This window comes from Garra rufa, chromosome 3 (assembly GCF_049309525.1).
Source record: "Garra rufa chromosome 3, GarRuf1.0, whole genome shotgun sequence".
Lineage (NCBI taxonomy): Eukaryota > Metazoa > Chordata > Actinopteri > Cypriniformes > Cyprinidae > Garra > Garra rufa.
Window position 1 is genome coordinate 63,621,290 of NC_133363.1, and position 19,133 is coordinate 63,640,422.

Sequence of the window (19,133 nt, forward strand, 5' to 3'; positions counted from 1 at the left end):
ATAAACAATATTCATATCATTGAAAGTGAATAATTAAAAAATTCCCTTACCTTTTTACAGTCTAGGGTAAAGTACAAACTCTCACACAAACATACATGCAAAATAAAACACAAAAAGCAAACATGTGATGCAAAAAAAAAAATATATATATATATATATATATATTTATATATAGACTATATTTATATATATATATATATATATATATAGTCACTAAAATTGTAAACAAGTATTTTTGTTTTATTTTGGATGTAGCCTATGTTTGTGTGAGTGTTTGTACTTCAGTCACTTTTTAGGTTGAAATGTTTATAGGACTTATCAGATCACAAATTTTTCTAATAATTTGGATATTCCATTGATATAACAACATAAATGTGATTTATGATGAAATTTCTACTATATATGTAGTCCTACTATAATAATTTAAATGACTTACAATATTTTATTACAAATGGAAGTGTGTTGAACTTTTTGTCTGACGGGTAGGTGTTCACTTTGTAGAGTACAAAAACTTTATAAAAATGTACTAAATAATATTTATTAAAAAAATATAGAAATAGAGAAAGTTTACTGTGATTGGGGTTGAAGGGTTTGATGCAATATCAAACTGGCATGTCCAGGCATAATCCGTATGATTTGGTCTGTTTAAATACATTTTTCCCTTTACTTATTTTGACATTGCTGGCTCCCCATTACAATACTTACCGCTACTAAAAACTAGTGTAAATGTTTTGCTTTGTTTTATATCATGTGTGATCCCAAAATTTATATTCATTTTTTTATAGAAGAGAATAAGACTTAGAGGACTGAATGTGTGTTTATGTACATGAATAAGCTACACTGTTGGGGCCCAAGTGTTATCATTTATATTTTTAAAACATTACAGAAAGACTTTGTTGATATACTTCATCGTGCAGTTATGGATAAAATAAGAAACTAAAGTGTTTGATGTGAGATAAATTATGGTTAAGCTAAAATATAAGCGTAAGCCATGAAGAATAAGTTGCATTTTGTTTATTTAAAGTAACTATGAAATAAATTTATTAGATTTAAAACGTTTGCAAACCCTCTCTTTCACACAGTAATTCAGTCCACAAATTTGTTCAAACAGATATTACCCCCTAGACTGGAAAAGGCAGGGGAGATTTCTTAAAACAGATGTAGCTACTGTAAGAACAAATTCAGACCCACTGCAAAAATGACAGGACACAGAAGCCTCAAATAGAACCGCACTCGTAACTTGTGTTAATAGAGACTTTTCAATAATATATATAATTTCAATAATATAAAACCCAACCCATTACATCTTACACCGTACTTTTATTTTGACAGGTTGCCGTGAAGTTTCTGTGTATACAGTATGATATGATGCTAGTTTTCTCAAATGAAATGGTAAAAGTGACACTCACAGCAGTTTGGGCGATTGAGTTTATCTGTTCATGTGAGATGAAAATGCCAAAAATTACCGGGAGCGTCACGTGGGTTTCAGTATGCGTGTAGTAAAAGCTCGTCTCCGCCATGCATACGTACAGCTAGGCAAACGGAACATATCGGATTCATATTAAAACGGTCTTTTTGCATTTCAATTTTCACATACACTAGTCCATATCGCGATTTGAATTAAGTGACAGACCGACATTTGATTTATGAATCCAAAAAACGACGAATTTACGTGGCATTTCGCTATAGTAGATTCTGTTTTCAAGAATGGAGGACGACGCGATCCCGTCTGTGTTTTGGCGGAGGAGACATAAACGCGCGACCACATTCTATAGTCTTCGGTATACATCAGCGTTAAACTATCAAGGTGAAAGTCATCATAGCTTGCGTAGTTTACCCAGGTGAAAAAATAATATACTTAAATGCAATGAAAATACACTTAAATACCCGCAAATACATTTTAAGTACTTTGTTATTTTTTTGTGTTAAATAAAAGTGTGATATTTATACACTATAAATATACTAATTAAAAGTATGTTTATACTTCAGTAGGACTTTAGAACACTTGAAAAAAGTATACTAAATACCAGTAATACTTAAATAAATTTTTAGTGTACCAAAATAAAGTATACTACAGAAAAAAAACATACAAAAGAGTTTTATTAGTGTGTTTTTCAAAAGTGTGCTTTAAACATTAGTTGATTTTTTAGTAGACTGTTTACTTACTAATCCTAAGTTTAAAATAAGTCAATATATAAAAAATCTATTAGTAATGCATTGTAGTAGAAGTAGATTTTCTCAAAAGTTGTACTTAAGTACACTTAAGATGAATGCATTATAAGCATTAACACTTAAATTGATTTTGAGTGTGGTAATTTTAAGTTTACATTAAATTGATTTTATTAAAAATCTATTCGTAATGTATTATAGTAGAAGTCCAAATTCTCAAAAGTTGTACTTAAGTACACTTAATATGAATGCATTATTAGCACTAACACTTAAACTGATTTTGAGTGTGGTAATTCTAACAAAACGTTATTGCCTTGAGGTCCCCCCAGGTAAAAAAAAAAAAGAAAAAAAAAGAAAAAGAAAAAGTGCACTAAAACACACTTTATTTACCCAGGTAAAAAAAAAAAAAGGGCACTAAAATACACTTTAATGTAAGTATACTTAGTACGCTTTTCAGTAATGTACTAAAAGTGCTCTATTTTCGCACACTAATTTTGTAGTTATTGTACTAAAAAATAGTATTAAGTTTATGTTAAGATAAACTTAATACCATCTAAGTGTACTCAACTGTGCTATTTTGAGACACCCTGAAATTGAACTAAAATGTGCTTTTAACATACTATATCTGTATTTTAAAAAATATATTTAGTTACAACTAGAAGTACAATTGAACCCTCATTTTAAACATTTACAAATATATTTAAGAATAGTTTAAAGTATAATAGTAATATGTTAAAAAAAATACAAAATGTAAAAAAAGTGCTAAAATACATTTTAAGTACAGCAAGTATACTTTTTAGTACTGTACTAAAAGTGCTCCATTTTCGCACACTAATTTTGTATTCAATGTACTAAAAATAGTATTAAGTATATTTTAAGATAAGCTTAATACCATCTAAGTGTATTCAACTGTGCTATTTTGAGACACCATAAAATTGAACTAAAATGTGCTTTTAACATACTATCTCAGCATTTCCAAAAATTTATTTTGTTACCACTTAAAATAGAATTGAAACATATTTCATAAACCTTTAAATATACTAACTATACATAAAAAATAAACTTATTGATTATTTAAAATACATTAATAATATATAACAAATGTATACAAAGCGTATTTATAATGTATTGCCCACATCTTTTTATTAATAAAAAAAATACACTTGTTGATTATTTTAAATACATGAATAATATATGATAAATGTGTACAAAGCGTACTGTATGCCACGCCCTTGGACTGTTTGCCTTGGTTTTTCCCAGTGTTTCCCCCGTTAGATTGTCTGTTTGGTTTCTCCCATGCTTTTTTTTGGTCTTCCTGCTCATTAGTGTGATCCCCTCCACCTGTTGTTGTAATTATCTCCCCTTTATAAGTTTGTTTGATTTCCAATGTTTCTTTGTCTGGCTACAAGCGTTACACCTGTGTTCCTTCGTTGTGTGCGCGTCTTCTCCCGCCATTCCTGTCTATCGTTACTCTGCCTGAGGATTTATTGAAGACTTTTTATTGAAGACGTTATTTTGCGCTTTCCTACACGCTTCGTGACAACGTATTTATAATGTATTGCGCACACATTTTTATTCATTATAATACACTAATTAATTAAAATATATGAATAATATATCATAAATGTATACAAAGCGTATTTATAATGTATTGCCCACATATTTTTATTAATAAAAAATACATTATAAATACGCTTTGTATACATTTATTAAATATTATTTGTGTATTTTAAATAATCAACAAGTGTATTTTTTATAAAAAAAAAAAATATTTGGCCAATACATTATAAATATGCCCACCCTACAACACGTATGTGGGACTATTTCCGAGTTAGTGTTGGCCGCAGATAAAGTCTTAATAGTGGGTGATTTTAACATCCATGTTGATAATGAAAAAGATGCATTAGGAACAGCATTTATAGATATTTTGAACTCTATTGGGGTTAGACAACACGTGTCAGGTCCTACTCATTGCCGAAATCATACTCTAGATTTAATACTGTCACATGGAATTGATGTTAATGGTGTTGAAATTCTGCAGCAAAGCGATGATATCTCAGATCATTATCTAGTCTCTTGTATACTCCAGATAGCTAAAACTGTAAATTCAACTCCTTGCTACAAGTACGGTAGAACCATCACTTCTACTACAAAAGACTGCTTTGTAAGTAATCTTCCTGACTTATCTAAATTCCTCAGCATATTCAATAGCTCAGAAAAACTTGATGTAATAGAAACTATGGAATCACTCTTTTCTAGCACTTTAGATACAGTTGCTCCAGTGCGCTTAAAAAAGATTAAGAAAAACAGTGTAACACCGTGGTACAACGATCACACTCGCGCCCTAAAGAGAAAAGCACGAAAAATGGAACGCAGCTGGAGGAAAACAAAACTAGAGGTTTTTCGTACTGCTTGGCGTGAATGCAACTCATCTTATAGAAAAGCATTAAAAACTGCCAGATCGGATTACTTTTCATCTCTCTTAGATGAAAACAAACATAACCTTAGGTATTTGTTCAATACTGTGGTTAAATTAACGAAAAATATATCAGAAACAGGTGCAGACATTAAAAAAAAAAATAAAAGAAATTTTTTTATTATTCTCAATGGCAAAAAATGGATATAAATTACAGCATAAATATTCATTAATACCACAAAACCCTCTCAAAATGCAAAAGAAAAAAGAAAAAATATTATTAAACAAAAATGAATTGGAATGGTTTTACTGAAAAAATTACAGGATGCGTTACAGGTGTCCGGTCACTTCTGACCGCGAAGAGCACACGTGTGACTGCAAAACGAAGAGCACCAGAGGGTTAAAAGTTGCATTTTTTTTCTGACATGGTACTGTATGTTGAGTTATGAGTTATTATGAAGAAAAGCCTGTTGCATTAGGCAATTTACCAACTCTGTTTTGTTTACGGGTAGGCTAAATAAAAGAGGCTTGCTCATTATTATTTTAATCACGTGACTGACTGAACTGGTATTACTGGAAATAACCAGAGCACTAAAAACATTTATATTATTATCATGTACCTTGAGTACTCTCTGGGAATATTTTTTAAAGCAAGCTAAATATACTATGCTTTCTGTAAAATATATATTGTTGTAGTTACCTTGATTATTTTTTTTATTTTATTTTTTTTTTTTGTTGAACTGACATCTAACTAGATTTCTTTTGAACATTTTAAATTTGTGAGACTGAGTTTGAAAAGCAGTTCAAAATATCACTGTTGTCACAGGGAGTCAGACTGAGGCGTGCGGATCCAATTGCAGCATTTATTGAGAATAGTCAACAGGCAGGAATAATCACCAGGAAAACAGGAACAACGTAGGAAATCCAGGAAACAGTTCGATACACAGGTAATGGTCGCAATGGCAGGTAGCAGGAATCGTCAACGGGGTACACAGTCCAGAGTCATACACAGAGAAACCAACACAAGGGAAAACGCTCGGAATTACGACCATAGGGAACGGTAAGACTTCGCAGAGTGGCTGAGTGTGTGAGTGGCTTAAATGCAGACAGTGTGATGAGGTGCAGCTGTGAGCAGTAATCAGTAAAGTGAGAGCAGGTGAATGCAGTGATTAGAGCAGTGGCTTGTGGGGAATGAAGTCCATGAAGTGTGGTGCAAGAGTTCATGAAGAAAGGATAGACCAGATACATGACAACTGTACAGGCTACAAAATGATATACTATTTATATTTAAGGAGATTCAACTAAATTGACAAATTCAGCTACAGTATGCGTATTTACAGTATTTACTTCCTGGCTCCTCTTGTAACAGATTGAATTTTGCTAACTAGATCTTAGATTCTTCAAAGAATTAGGCAATATGTGGACTATTATAAAAGTTAAGAAATGAACACATTTTTATTAGTTGATAAATATTTCCAGAATTTTGCACAAACAAAGTAATTTTGAGAAGCGTATGTTTTTTTTTATCCATGCAATTATTGCTAATGGGGTCCAAATTTGTTTGGTTTCTCAAGTTCTTTGAAATACCTTCTTTTGTCTTTCACAGAGGAAATAAAGTCATACTGGTTTGGAACGACATTAGAGAAAGTAATTGACATCGTAATTTTCATTGTTTGGATAAACATTTTAACCCCAGGAACAATGGATTCTGGAAACCATCAGCGCAGCTGCAGCATGATAGAAGGTCCCAGTATGCGGTAAGAGAATGTTCTTATGGATTATTAGAATAAATGGGTTATTAAACAAACATGTGATTGTTGTATTAAGGCTGATCTGACTGGGGTGAATGTAAATATTTTTGCCTGCTAAATATATTGGAGGAACTCCCTGATTTACAACATTGATTCTAGGAAGTAAATAATTATGTCCATGCTTGAAAAGTATAATTAATTGTTTACATTTTTAATTATAAGAACATGGTTAATGGATATTTATTTTTAAATTATGTTACACAAACATTCTGATAAACATTTTCCTCCAACTGCATTTTACAGAAAGCCAAAACTTCCACCACGCAGACTATCTCTGAATGAAAGAGGTTCTCCAAAACGTGCTCTCTCTACATACAGAGAAAAAAGTTCTTGATGAACATGGAAAAGTCAGAAAATGGACTTTTAGGAAAAAAGATGCCATTAAACCAAACAAAGTTATTCTGCTGGTGGGAGAGACTGGCGTCGGAAAGACGACTCTCATCAACACCATGGTCAACTACGTAATGGGAGTGAAGTTTGAAGATGAAATATGGTATGAAATCACAGAAGAAGCAACCAGAGATCAATCAGAATCACAAACCTCTGAAATCACCATGTATGAGGTCTATCCTTTAAAGAGTCCCATATCCCTCACCATCATTGATACTCCAGGTTATGGAGACACTAGAAGACTGGAAAAAGATCTGGAAGTTGCTGAAAATTTTGCCACTCTGTTTTAGAGCAAAGATGGAGTTCATGAAATTGATGCCGTGTGTTTTGTGACTCAAGCATCTAAGAATCGTCTCTCAGACAGACAGCATTACATTATCAGTTCAGTTCTGTCTTTGTTTGGGAAAGACATTGTGGACAACATTGTGTTTTTAATCACACACTCTGATGGTATGCGACTCAAAAATGTCATTGGGGCCATAAATAAAGCTAAAATCCCCTGCAGACGAGACAAAAGAGGCCAACCTGTGTATTTTTCATTCAATAACCATCAGGCTGAAGCCCGTCACACTGAGAGGCGTTACCTCCGTGCTCAAATTGCCGCCTGGGAAGACATTATGGATGACATGAGGCATTTCTTTAGGTCTCTGAATGAAATGAAGAGAAGAAGTTTGGAGTTGACTTCAGATGTCCCAATGGAGCAAAATCAATTAGAAACATCTCAACGACTTCATCCCCAGAGTGAGGGAGGCTGGGAAAGAAAACTGGTTCAGGGAGCTGGAGGAAATGAGGAGAAAAGCTGTAGCTGAAGAAGCCAATAAATATGCTCTGCTTCTTAAACAAAAAATTGGACAATCACATTTTAAAAACATCATATTTTGTTTTATTACATATAATTATTATGTTTATATTGTTGTGTACTGTGTTACATTCCTATGGAAATAAAATAAATAGTGAGAAAGGTTGTTCTTGAATTGGCCCATTTACTCTCTCATCATGCAGCAAATCATGCTAAATGTAAATTGACATGAAAAACTACATAAATATTGATAACGATTTGTGTGTGGAAGCAAAATAATTATCAGTGACATTACTGTAAACTAATTAAAGGACAGACAGACTATAGATGTGACAAACACTTTACTGTTAAAAGTTTAATTAAACGGTCAAATCTACTGTAATAAATGCAAATGAAAAGTTTCATGGATTATGAAAGAAACTGAGAAACAATTCAAATGACAATTATTAACACTGTAGATGAGGCACAAGCTATGTTTCCATCCAAAGTTGTGAATTTAACGTATACACAAAACTGGAATATTGCATGAAACATTCAGTAATAAAGCACTGTTTTCATAGCCTGGCAAGCCAGACCCACATAAATGTAGGGTCTGGGCACTCTCCATAGACAGGGCTCAACCGGAGGGGTGGGATAAACGGTTGTCTTTCAAACTCCTCTCCACGCAATAGGATAGCGCTACAACCAATCAGAGACTTAGTCGGTCAGGTGACGTAGTCAGAGCGACGGAGATTTTTAACAAAAATCAGTGCACTGTGCAGTCTGTCAGCTAAATAATAGACATAGATGGGCACTAAACCTTTAAAAGTAAACAAAAACATGCACAGACAAATCCAAATTACACCCTGCGGCTCGTGACGATACACTGATGTCCTAAGACACGAAACGATCGGTTTTTGCAAGAAAATGAACAGTATTTATATAATTTTCTTTTTACCTTTGATACACATCCACGTCCATCTGTCATGAGCACGAGTTTAGCATATCTATGATTCGACTCGTCACATGTGAACGCGCTTTGATGTAGTATACGCAAACACCGAAAGGGGAAATATGTAAAAAAAAGTCCAGGATGAGTTTGCGCAAGCAAACGTAATCTTTTTCAGCTTTAAATGGGTTTGAACAACCAGGACAAGCGCAAGTAATTACCATTTTGAATAGCAGCTATATCCACAATCTCTTGTGCTGTGTAAACAATGAGTGTCGTATACACGCCACAGATCGCTTCCGGTGTTTGCGTATTCTACACCACAGCGCGTTCAGATGTAACGAGCTCCTGCTCAGGACACATGGACGTGGCTGTGTATCAAAAGTAAAAAAATATATAAATACTGTTCAGTTTTCCACGCTTAATTCACGGAACCAGGAATTCATGTCTGACTGAACTTATGGTCGCAGTTCAGTCGTCATCATGTTAAGCCCGCCCACCGACTCGTGATTGGCCCGGTACATCTTGGATTTTTCGGAAATTTAAGTGAATTGAGAGTAACTAGACTGACCTTAGAAGCAAATGTAATTTGCTGCCGCTAGGGGCGCGTCTAGATTCTAGGCTACTGTTTTCACCCAACAAGTGCACAAAAACATCACTTCCTGATAAACTGGCAATAATATCATTAAGAAAATTAGGAGAAGCCACTGAATATAATCATTTTCATATATAATAAATTACTTACAGTTCAGAGCAAGCAGACAAACACAGTAAATGTGGTTGTTGCTTTTGGAGGTGGATGACTGCTTTTTGGGAATGCATTAATGTAAGACAGTTCTGGGAGGCAATTATATATAAAGATAAGATACTGTAACATATGCTTTAAGTTATCTTAAATCTGGTCTGGCGAAACTTTTCCTGACTGGGAGTGAATAATGAAAGTAGAAGATTGCTGCTTATAATGAGGAATCAGTGCAACTGACTGTCTGTACACAAGAGTTTCTACAAAACTTCTATACACCAGATACTGTTTTTTGTCCTTAACACCTTTTTTTTAGAGGGTCACATCAAAAATGTGTACTTTTCTTAAAATATGAAATTGCATCATCAAATTTTGAAACCTCATACTTTGTATTATTGCAAATAATGAGTAGTATGTTTATATTGTTGTATGCTGTGTTACATTCTTTTAACAATTAAAAAAAAAAAAAGCATTATCTTTATATTGGCTTGTTTACTTTTTCGATGTACTGTAAAAGGTCATGCTAAATGCAAACTGACATAAACAACTACAGAGATACTGCAGAAATATACAGCATATGCTTATTAAATGACTGTAAATAAGTAAAGGACAAGCACACAGACTATATATATGCCAAATGCTTCACCAATTAACCATTAACTTCAGTTGTATTGTGATAAATGTAACAATGACTTATGCATTACGAAGGACTTATGCATTATGAAGGAAAATAAGAATTTATTTTAAAAAACACTGTTATATGTAATACAATACGTACCGTAAGTGGAAAAAAGAGAGAGAAAGAGAAATATGAATAACAAAGCTCTTCCTAGGAAGGTGTCAGTCCATTCATCAACCCACTACGTGACCATGTAAACATAGTTTCCACATCAAGGACAAACTTCAAAATGATTTAAACAAACTTGTTGATCTGGGAGTCCTATGAAAAGTAGAAGAGCACACTGATTGATTTTCAGAAAGATGGATTACTTCAAATCTGTCTACAACCACATAAACTAAATACAAACTTAGAGAAGTGTCCACACAAATTCCAACTGTGGAACAACTAAACTCAAAAATTACAAATACAAAATCTGCAGATAGTGCAGAAGACACTTGCCATTCTTGAAGGTCTTCATTGTGTGATCAGCATAGCTTATGAAATTGCAGTATGTGGAGTTGACAAGGAGGATTATGACAGGAATCATATAATCCTAGTGGAAAGTGCTGTAGAAACGAATTCATGAAAATTCTGAAGAAAATTTTGAAGAAACCCAAAGATTTTGAAGAAAATTCTTATTAACGTGGGTGTTTCCTCTTAAAGTTAAAGAAAAGATCCTAGTTAAGAAAAAGTAATTCAAAAAGCATCTTAACCCTTCAAAGAGGTCTTAAGGTCCAAAATTGTTAGGAGTATGGACAAGGACTTTTAAGAGGCTTAAGAGTTTCTTTAGCAGTGGAGAAAATTGACAAAACATGAAGAGGAAGAAGAAATGTGCACACAATGCATAACATGCAGGGATCATGTCTGTGACCGATCTTATGAGAGACATGCTAACATCTCTAACTGCTGAAATGCCATAGTGCCAGAAATGGAAGTAATCACCACATTAACATAATTGGCAACTGGAAAAATGCCACAAAGCAGAAGGTGATGATTTGGTTCTATATACTGTATATAAAATGCATGCGTGTGCATGTAAAACAGGAAATATTACTACTATGATTTCAAAGTGAATGCTTATAATAGACCCAACACTTACAAGTGTCATACCCAGCAATGGGGTCAACCCCTTTTTGTCTTTCCCTTGCTCAGAGTTGCTCTTCGATTGCTCATTAGCTAAGACTCCCACATATCAATTTTAAACTAAATTAGGAGCTTTCTGAGAGGATTCTTAGAAGCTTTATGAATACGGACCCTGGTGTTTAACAGTGACAAAGTGTATCATCACAAACATCTGCTGAACAAAACATAGGGCTACAACTACAGCATCGTGTTTCATCCTTAAAACCAAATGTTCCTTGCAGACACTCTCAGTCACCTGACATAAAACAATGAAGACTGAACTTGATGAGCATCATACCATGGCAATTTAAAAAGCATCATATCATGAGAAATTTAAACAACGCTCTGAACAAAATCTTGGAGCTGAGACTGAAAAAAAAAAAAAAAAAAAAAAAAATTCAATACACTGAAATTAATTATCCGCCAGGGATGACCAAACAGAATTCAAGACTTGGCAAAAACCCTATGCAGCTACTGGCATTTCTGAGAGGAACTTGCAATAGAAGCAGAAGTTGTATTTACAGGCAGACAAGTGCATATCCCAGAATCTATGACTGATGACATTTTGACTCAACTCCACACAGCCCACCAAGGCATCAAAAAACACACATGTTGGCTTGAGAAAGTGTATATTGGTCAAAGAAAACAGATTTTTTTAAATAAATGTGCAGATCCTGTAGTACCTGCAAAGAACATCAGAAGAACTCTTTCCACACAAAGCCATGGCAATACTTGGCATCTGAACTATTTAAAGTTCATGGATAGTAGTATCTACTTACTGTGGACAAGTATTCCAAGACCCCACTGGCTATAGAATTGCCTATAATGTACCAGTAAGCAGACATGTAATTGCACAAAGAATGCAAGTTTACATGTCTGAAGGACATGACTGGAGGCAGGATGGCATGGTGACAACTTACAAGCTACATTTAAGTTGTTTGTTTTTTGTTATTTGATTTAATAAATTTAAGGTTATAAAGCCTTTGGATCTATTTATCCTTCTCTGCAGGATAGTGGACAAGAAACAAGGTAAAAATTTTAACACCGAACCTTAACATTTACCACTACAAAATGTAAAAAGCCTTGATTTGAGAAGAAGGATTATCTTGAAAATTGAATGAAATGGATGGACTGTTTGAGCCCGCATGTGCTTGCAGAAACAATGTGCTGAATTAATCCTAAAATGAATTTGAACGTTATTGGAAAGACTTTTAGGTTTTGATGCACTAAAAGTTCTTGATATGTGCCATTTTTGAAGAGGAATAAAAGGAAATGCAGAAAGTTTTGTCTTTGGAAAGACTTACTTGTTTGGGCAAAATGGACAAGTTTGATTTAGAGCAAACCCCAAGCTCAGCTCAGAAGGTGCAACACGTTCTCACTCCCAATGTGTTGGAAGGTCTTGAATGAGGTTACTGCTCATTTAAAAAGACTCCAGACAAGGCAAAATGGCACATCTTACAAGGTGAATGAATATTGTTAAAGGAGAACTCCGGTGTGATATTGACCTAAAGTGTATTGAATCATGACACCGAGTGTGAACGTACCTTGCATATCTCATCTCGGTTTGTGTCCAGCTGTCCGAAATCTGGGGTCAGTAAGCCGATGCTCACAACAGCTTGTCAATGAGAGTCAACAGGGCATCGGAATAGCCATGTAAATAAATCACTGTTTTACGCCATTTACGAGGCACAAAGTAGCTCCACACTTCATTGGTAGACTTCCAAGGGCCCTGACATTTAAAACGAGACATTGAGAACTCAGAAAAAGCACCGGTAGTTTATTTACAAGTAGATTTATACAGACATTTTCCACCAGGAACAGACCAGTCGCCGCCATCTTAAATGTAGTCACGATAAGTCGAGTGTCGAAAACGAAGGAAACTACAACCTGATACGTTGATAACCTGATGAATTCCTTGGTGCTCGACACTCGACTTATCGTGACTAAGTTCAGGATGGCGGCGACCGGATTTTCTTTTCCAGGTACTGTCTGTATAAATCTTCTTGTAAATAAACTACCGGTGCTTTTTCTGAGTTCTCAATGTCTCGTTTTAAATGTCAGGGCCCTTGGAAGTCTACCAATGAAGTGTGGAGCTACTTTGTGCCTCGTAAATGGCGTAAAACAGTGATTTATTTACATGGCTATTCCGATGCCCTGTTGACTCTCATTGACAAGCTGTTGTGAGCATCGGCTAACTGACCCCAGATTTCGGACAGCTGGACACAAACCGAGATGAGATATGCAAGGTACGTTCACACTCGGTATCATGATTCAATACACTTTAGGTCAAAATCACACCGGAGTTCTCCTTTAACTGTTTGATGGTTGATGCTGAAAATTTTAAAGTAAAGGGAAGGGATGTTGAAGTTCAATGAACAGCTTAGTCACTTCGAGAATCATACGTTCAAGTGTTATGAACCAAGAATGAAACTAGTTGTTAGAACGCTGTCCCCATGCCTAGACAATTAAGATCCAGCCCCGGACGCCAGATCCCATCAGAAAATATCAGTTTGTCCAGTAACAGAACCACTCGTCAGCAGAGTAGTCTAATACCCAAAACCTGTTAACAGGAGGTCTTGTCTGGTACCCAAAATACCCAAAACACTATTAACAGTCTTCTGTACGCTAAAATGTCATTCCATCCTGAAGATTACACCAAAACGTTGACTGAGGAAAAACTAGTGAAATTAAAGAGCAGAAGCAGGAGACGAAGTTATGATGGTAAAAAAGAGCAGAGTTTATTGAATAGTCTTAGTTGCGTATGTCTCAATGCTCAGACTTCGTCTGAAGAGCACAAATCCAACAAGTATTGTTATATCAAACTGCTTCAAAACAGCATCCCATAAACCTTGAGGTTCATAAACATTCTCTCATATCTCTTATTATGAGGACAAATAAGCCATGAAACCACACAGTCATAAGACTAAACAACAATGGAAAAATAATAATATAACATAATATGAATGACTAATCAATTAATAAATCAATTAAATGGATATATAAATGACTATAAAGATTATGATTAAATGGAATAATTAAAAATGATTAAATTAATGAAGAATATGGAAAAGAAAGTAAAACACTACACAAATGTAAGGTTGCTCTCTTGAAGCTAAACACAGTTTGCATTGGAGGATCCTCAGATCCTTCAAAGTTGATATGTTTGTTTTTAGTGTTGAGAAGTGGATCTACTGTTCAAGAATCTGACTCTCGAGTTTCTTCTGCTCTGAAATTAACTGACCAGCTAAATGAGGAAGATAACAGACCAGGACCGAAAATCAGTGTATTATTCCAAACTGGCATAAAAGCTTGAATAAATCATACAAATGCTGATTACTTAACATTACCCCACATTCTACCATAACTTCACATGTTTGTCTATTGCAATGTATTTTTTCTTATTTCTATCATCTTGCAAGCCAACGCATTGAAACAAAAAACATGCTTTAGAGACACATTTAGAAAGATGAAGGAGGTATGGGAAAATCAAGCAGAATTTACAGCCAACACAGCTAAAATTGAGTCTCTCAAGAATGCTGAAAACTCTGTAACAAGTGGAAATGTGGTCACAAAAGATGCCATGAATGAGTGTATGAGTGACTCTTGCTGGCGTTATATTGTGTCATTCACCTTTATTTTTGAAGCCTTACCCTTTACTGTCAAACGAAGCCTGCGGGAGATATGTGATGTGCGCCCTCCTCTGCGTGGAAGTGCGCAGTTTCTGACGTGCAGAGGGAATATTATTTAAAAGTTGCATTTTTTTCTGACATGGTACTGTATGTTGAGTTATGAGTTATAATGAAGCTACGCCTAATTGTTGCATTAGGCAATCTAGTACCAACTCTGTATTGTTTACGGGTAGGCTAAATAAAAGAAGCTTGCTCATTATTATTTTAATCATGTGACTGACTAAACTGGTATTACTGGAAATAACCAGAGCACTAAAAAACATTTCTATTATTATCACGTACCCTGAGACATTTCACAAATGACTCAAGAGCTTTGCTGTGAGAACTCCACAACGATATAATCTCGAATAGTGTAAGTAAATGCATGGTCTCTCTGGGCATATTTTTAAAGCAAGCTAAATATACTATGCTTTCTGTAAAATATATATTGTTGTAGTTACATTGATTATTGTTTTTTAGTTGAATTGACATCTAAGCGGATTTCTTTTATTCAACATTTTAAATTGGTGAGACTTAGTTTGAAAAACAGTTCAAAATATCACTGTACAGGCTACAAAAATTATACAATTTATATTTTAGGAGATTCAACTCAATAGAAAAAAATAGCTACAGTATATGACTTATTAACTTCCTTGTTCCTCTTTTAACAGATTTAATTTTGCTAACTAGATCTTACATCAAAGGATAAGGCAATATTTGGACCATTAAAAAAGTTAAGGAGGAAAACAACCTTTATTAGTTGATAAAGAACTTCAGAATTTTGCACAAAAGAAGTAATTTTTTGTCCATGCAATTATTGCTAATGAGGTCCAATTTTGTTTGGTTTCCAAAGGTCTTTGAAAAACCTTCTTTTGTCTTCCACAGAGGAAATAAAGTCATACTGGTTTGGAATGACATTAGAGAAAGTAATTGACATCGAAATTTAAATTTTTTGGATAAACATTTTAACCCCAGCAACAATGGATTCTAGAAACCGTCAGCGCAGCTGCAGCATGATGGAAGGTCCTATTCAGTAAGATAATCTTCTTATGGATCATTAAAATAATTTAATCAAAAATGAGATTGTTTTATTAAGACTGGAGGTAAATGTTGATATTTTACATGATAAATATATTAAGAGGTACTTTACAATTTAAAACATTGTTTCAGGTAATTTGATTTGAATTAAATGTTTACATTTTGCATAATCACAACATGGCTATTGGGTATTTAGTCTCAATTACATTTTTGCCTCCATTTGCATTTTACAGAAAGCCAAAACTTCCACCACGCAGACTATCTCTGATTCAAAGAGGTTCTCCAAAACGTTTTCGTCTACATACAGAGAAAAAACTGCTTGATGAACAAGGAAAGGTCAGAAAATGGACTTTTAGAAAAAAAGATGCCAGTAAACCAAACAAAGTTATTCTGTTGGTGGGAGAGACTGGCACTGGTAAGACGACTCTCATTAACGCCATGGTCAACCACTTGATGGGAGTGAAGTTTGAAGATGAAATATGGTATGAAATCACAGAAGAAGCAACCAGAGATCAATCTGAATCACAAACCTCTGAAATCACAATGTATGAGGTCTTTCCTATGAGGAGCCCCATATCGCTCACCATCATTGATACTCCAGGTTATGGAGACACTAGAGGACTAGAAAAAGATCTGGAAGTTGCTGAGAATTTAGCCACTCTGTTTCAGAGCAAAGATGGAGTTTGTGAAATTGATGCTGTGTGTTTTGTGACTCAAGCGTCTAAGAATCGTCTCTCAGACAGACAGCATTACATTATCAGTTCAGTTCTGTCTTTGTTTGGAAAAGACATTGTGAACAACATTGTGTTTTTAATCACACACTCTGATGGTATGCCACCCAAAAATGTCATTGGGGCCATAAATAAAGCTAAAATCCCTTGCAGACGAGACAAAAGTGGCCAACCTGTTTATTTCTTATTCAATAACCGGCAGGCTGACGCCCGTCACACTGAGAAACGCTACCTCCGTGCTCAAATTGCCGCCTGGGAAGACAGCATGGATGACATGAGGCATTTCTTTAGGTCTCTAAATGAAATGACGAGAAGAAGTTTAGAGTTGACTTCATATGTCCTGATGGAGCGAATTCAATTTGAAGCGTACATCAGCAACTTACAGCTGCGAGTTCAAGAGAAAGAATCAAAGAAGTCTGAAAAAATTCAAATTCAGGAGGCAATGAGTCAAAACATAGAGAAGATTAGAAGGCACAAAAACTTCACCATTCAAATAAAAAAGACTGTCAAAGAGAAGGTGCCCATTGAGAGCAAGTCATGGAAGAACAGGAAGGCGACGACCTGCACCGTCTGTGAGGAAAACTGTCATGAGTTGGACTGCTGGTGGGTTTCTAATCCCAGCAAATGTGAAGTTATGAAAGACGGCTACTGCACTGTGTGCACAAACAGGTGTCACCACAGCAAACACGTCAAAGAAAACAAGAAATACGTCATTAGGTCTTCAAGCACAACAATAGAATATGACTCTATACAAAATGAATATGAAAACACCCAACACCTAACCAGGACATATTCGGTTTTGATGGAATGTCTAGACAAAGATCTGCGGGACATTGAAACCCAAAAGTTAAATCTTCTGTCCAACGCTTACCAGACCATCAAGTATCTATCTCAGAATGCATTAAAACCAGACTCTGCCTTGACACTTCAGCATCTCGACTTCTTCATCCCCAGAGTGAGGGAGGCTGGGAAAGTAAACTGGGTGCAAGAGCTGGAAGAAATGAGGAAAAATGCTGTAGCTGATGAAGCCAATAAAGATGCTCTGAGTTATCTTAAAGCTGGTCTGGCAAAACTTTTCCTGACTGGGGAATGATTGCAGACAGTGCAGTGCACAATGAATGTAGAAAAAAAAAAATAATAATTGTCTGCACACAGTGGTGTAAAGTATTTGAGTAAATGGACTTCGTTACTGTACTTAAGTATTTTTTTGGCTACTTTTTACTTGTACTGAGTATCAAAAATATAAGCAACTTTTACTCTCTACTCGACTACATTTTTTATGTAATATATGTACTCTTTACTCCACTACATTTGAACGTACACTTACCGTTACTCATTACATTGTGATTGTGCGCGACAAGTCGGCATCTTTTTCTGCTATGGGTAATTTCTTGAGCGGAAGAGGCGATATGGCCATCTGCAGGGTGCTGAAGCTACTGGATGCTATTTGCCTATGTGCTAAATGAGACTACTCCACGTGAACATGAACGGAATCTCTGTGCGGAATTCAAAATCCCCATGTGAGTAATGTTATAATGTACAGTAAAGATGCTATGCGTTTTCTTTTAAAGTTTCTTTCAGAGACTTTATGCCCTTTTCCATCAGCAAAAGTGAATATTTGTATGTCATCTAGGCATGGTGAATTGTCAGATGAAATAATGGATTTTTTTTTTTTTTTACTATTCATTCAAAAATGTGAAACAGGAGGGATGGCACATCATTACAAATCAATGCAAATTGTTTTATCCTATATGAAACATTTATATCCCAAATAATTAGAATCTATATTTTGCTATAATCAGTTACTTTAAATAGTTTTAAACAAGATTTTAACATTAAACAACTTTAAACATTTATTTTGGAATAATAGGCTATGTGTTCTAGTATAGTGTATATAATTTGGGGCATTAGGCAAAATTTTATATACTTTTATCAGTAATGTGTGAATTCTTTTTTCTTTTCTTTTTTTGGAAACTTTGTGGAATGCTAAGATAATATATTTTAAACTGAATAAGTGCATATATGCTTAATTTTAAATGCACTAAAAATGCTTTTAAATTCATTTTTCAATTTTTAAACAGTTTTTGAGTTTGACTGAGACTGACTTGTTCTGCCATTTTGAAACATTAAGGTGTTCAATTTCATTTCTATATTAGGATATAAATAAATTCTCACAAATAAACGGTTTCTTGTTATACATATTTCTTTGTGTTCTTTGAGCCTACGTTCAGTACGAGTAAAGTACTTAAGTTCTTTTAAAATCGGATACTCTAAGACTTTTACTCAAGTCTTATTGGAATTGGTGACTTGTAACTTGTAATGGAGTAATTTTTACAGTAAGGTATCTGTACTTTTACTCAAGTATGGTTTTCGGGTACTCTTTACACCTCTGTCTGCACACAGGTATTTCTACAGAAATTATGTGTGTATATTAGAGCATAGTTCTTCAAACCTGCTCCTGGTGAACCACTTTCCTCCAGAGTTCAGCTCCAAACCTAATCAAACCCAGCTAATCAAGATCTTCAGGATCTCCTGAAAAGTCACAGGCTGAAGCAGCTTGGAAATAAACTTTGAACGAAAAGTGGGTCCACAGGAGCCGGGTTTAAGACCTATTTTCCAGAAGCTATTTTCATTTTTGTAATATAAAAGTGTATACTT

General features: G+C 34.7%; 1 protein-coding gene and 1 pseudogene across 1 annotated transcript; both read left to right on the plus strand.

Moving 5' to 3' along the window:
- The first annotated feature begins 6,286 nt into the window (after positions 1-6,286).
- On the plus strand, positions 6,287-7,595 carry LOC141331731 (uncharacterized; annotated as a pseudogene).
- An 8,326-nt stretch (positions 7,596-15,921) lies between these two features.
- LOC141331732 (uncharacterized) lies at positions 15,922-17,568 on the plus strand. The gene has a single exon (XM_073836761.1). The coding sequence runs from the start codon at positions 15,922-15,924 to the stop codon at positions 17,566-17,568; it is 1,647 nt and encodes a 548-aa protein (XP_073692862.1).
- Positions 17,569-19,133: the final 1,565 nt, after the last annotated feature.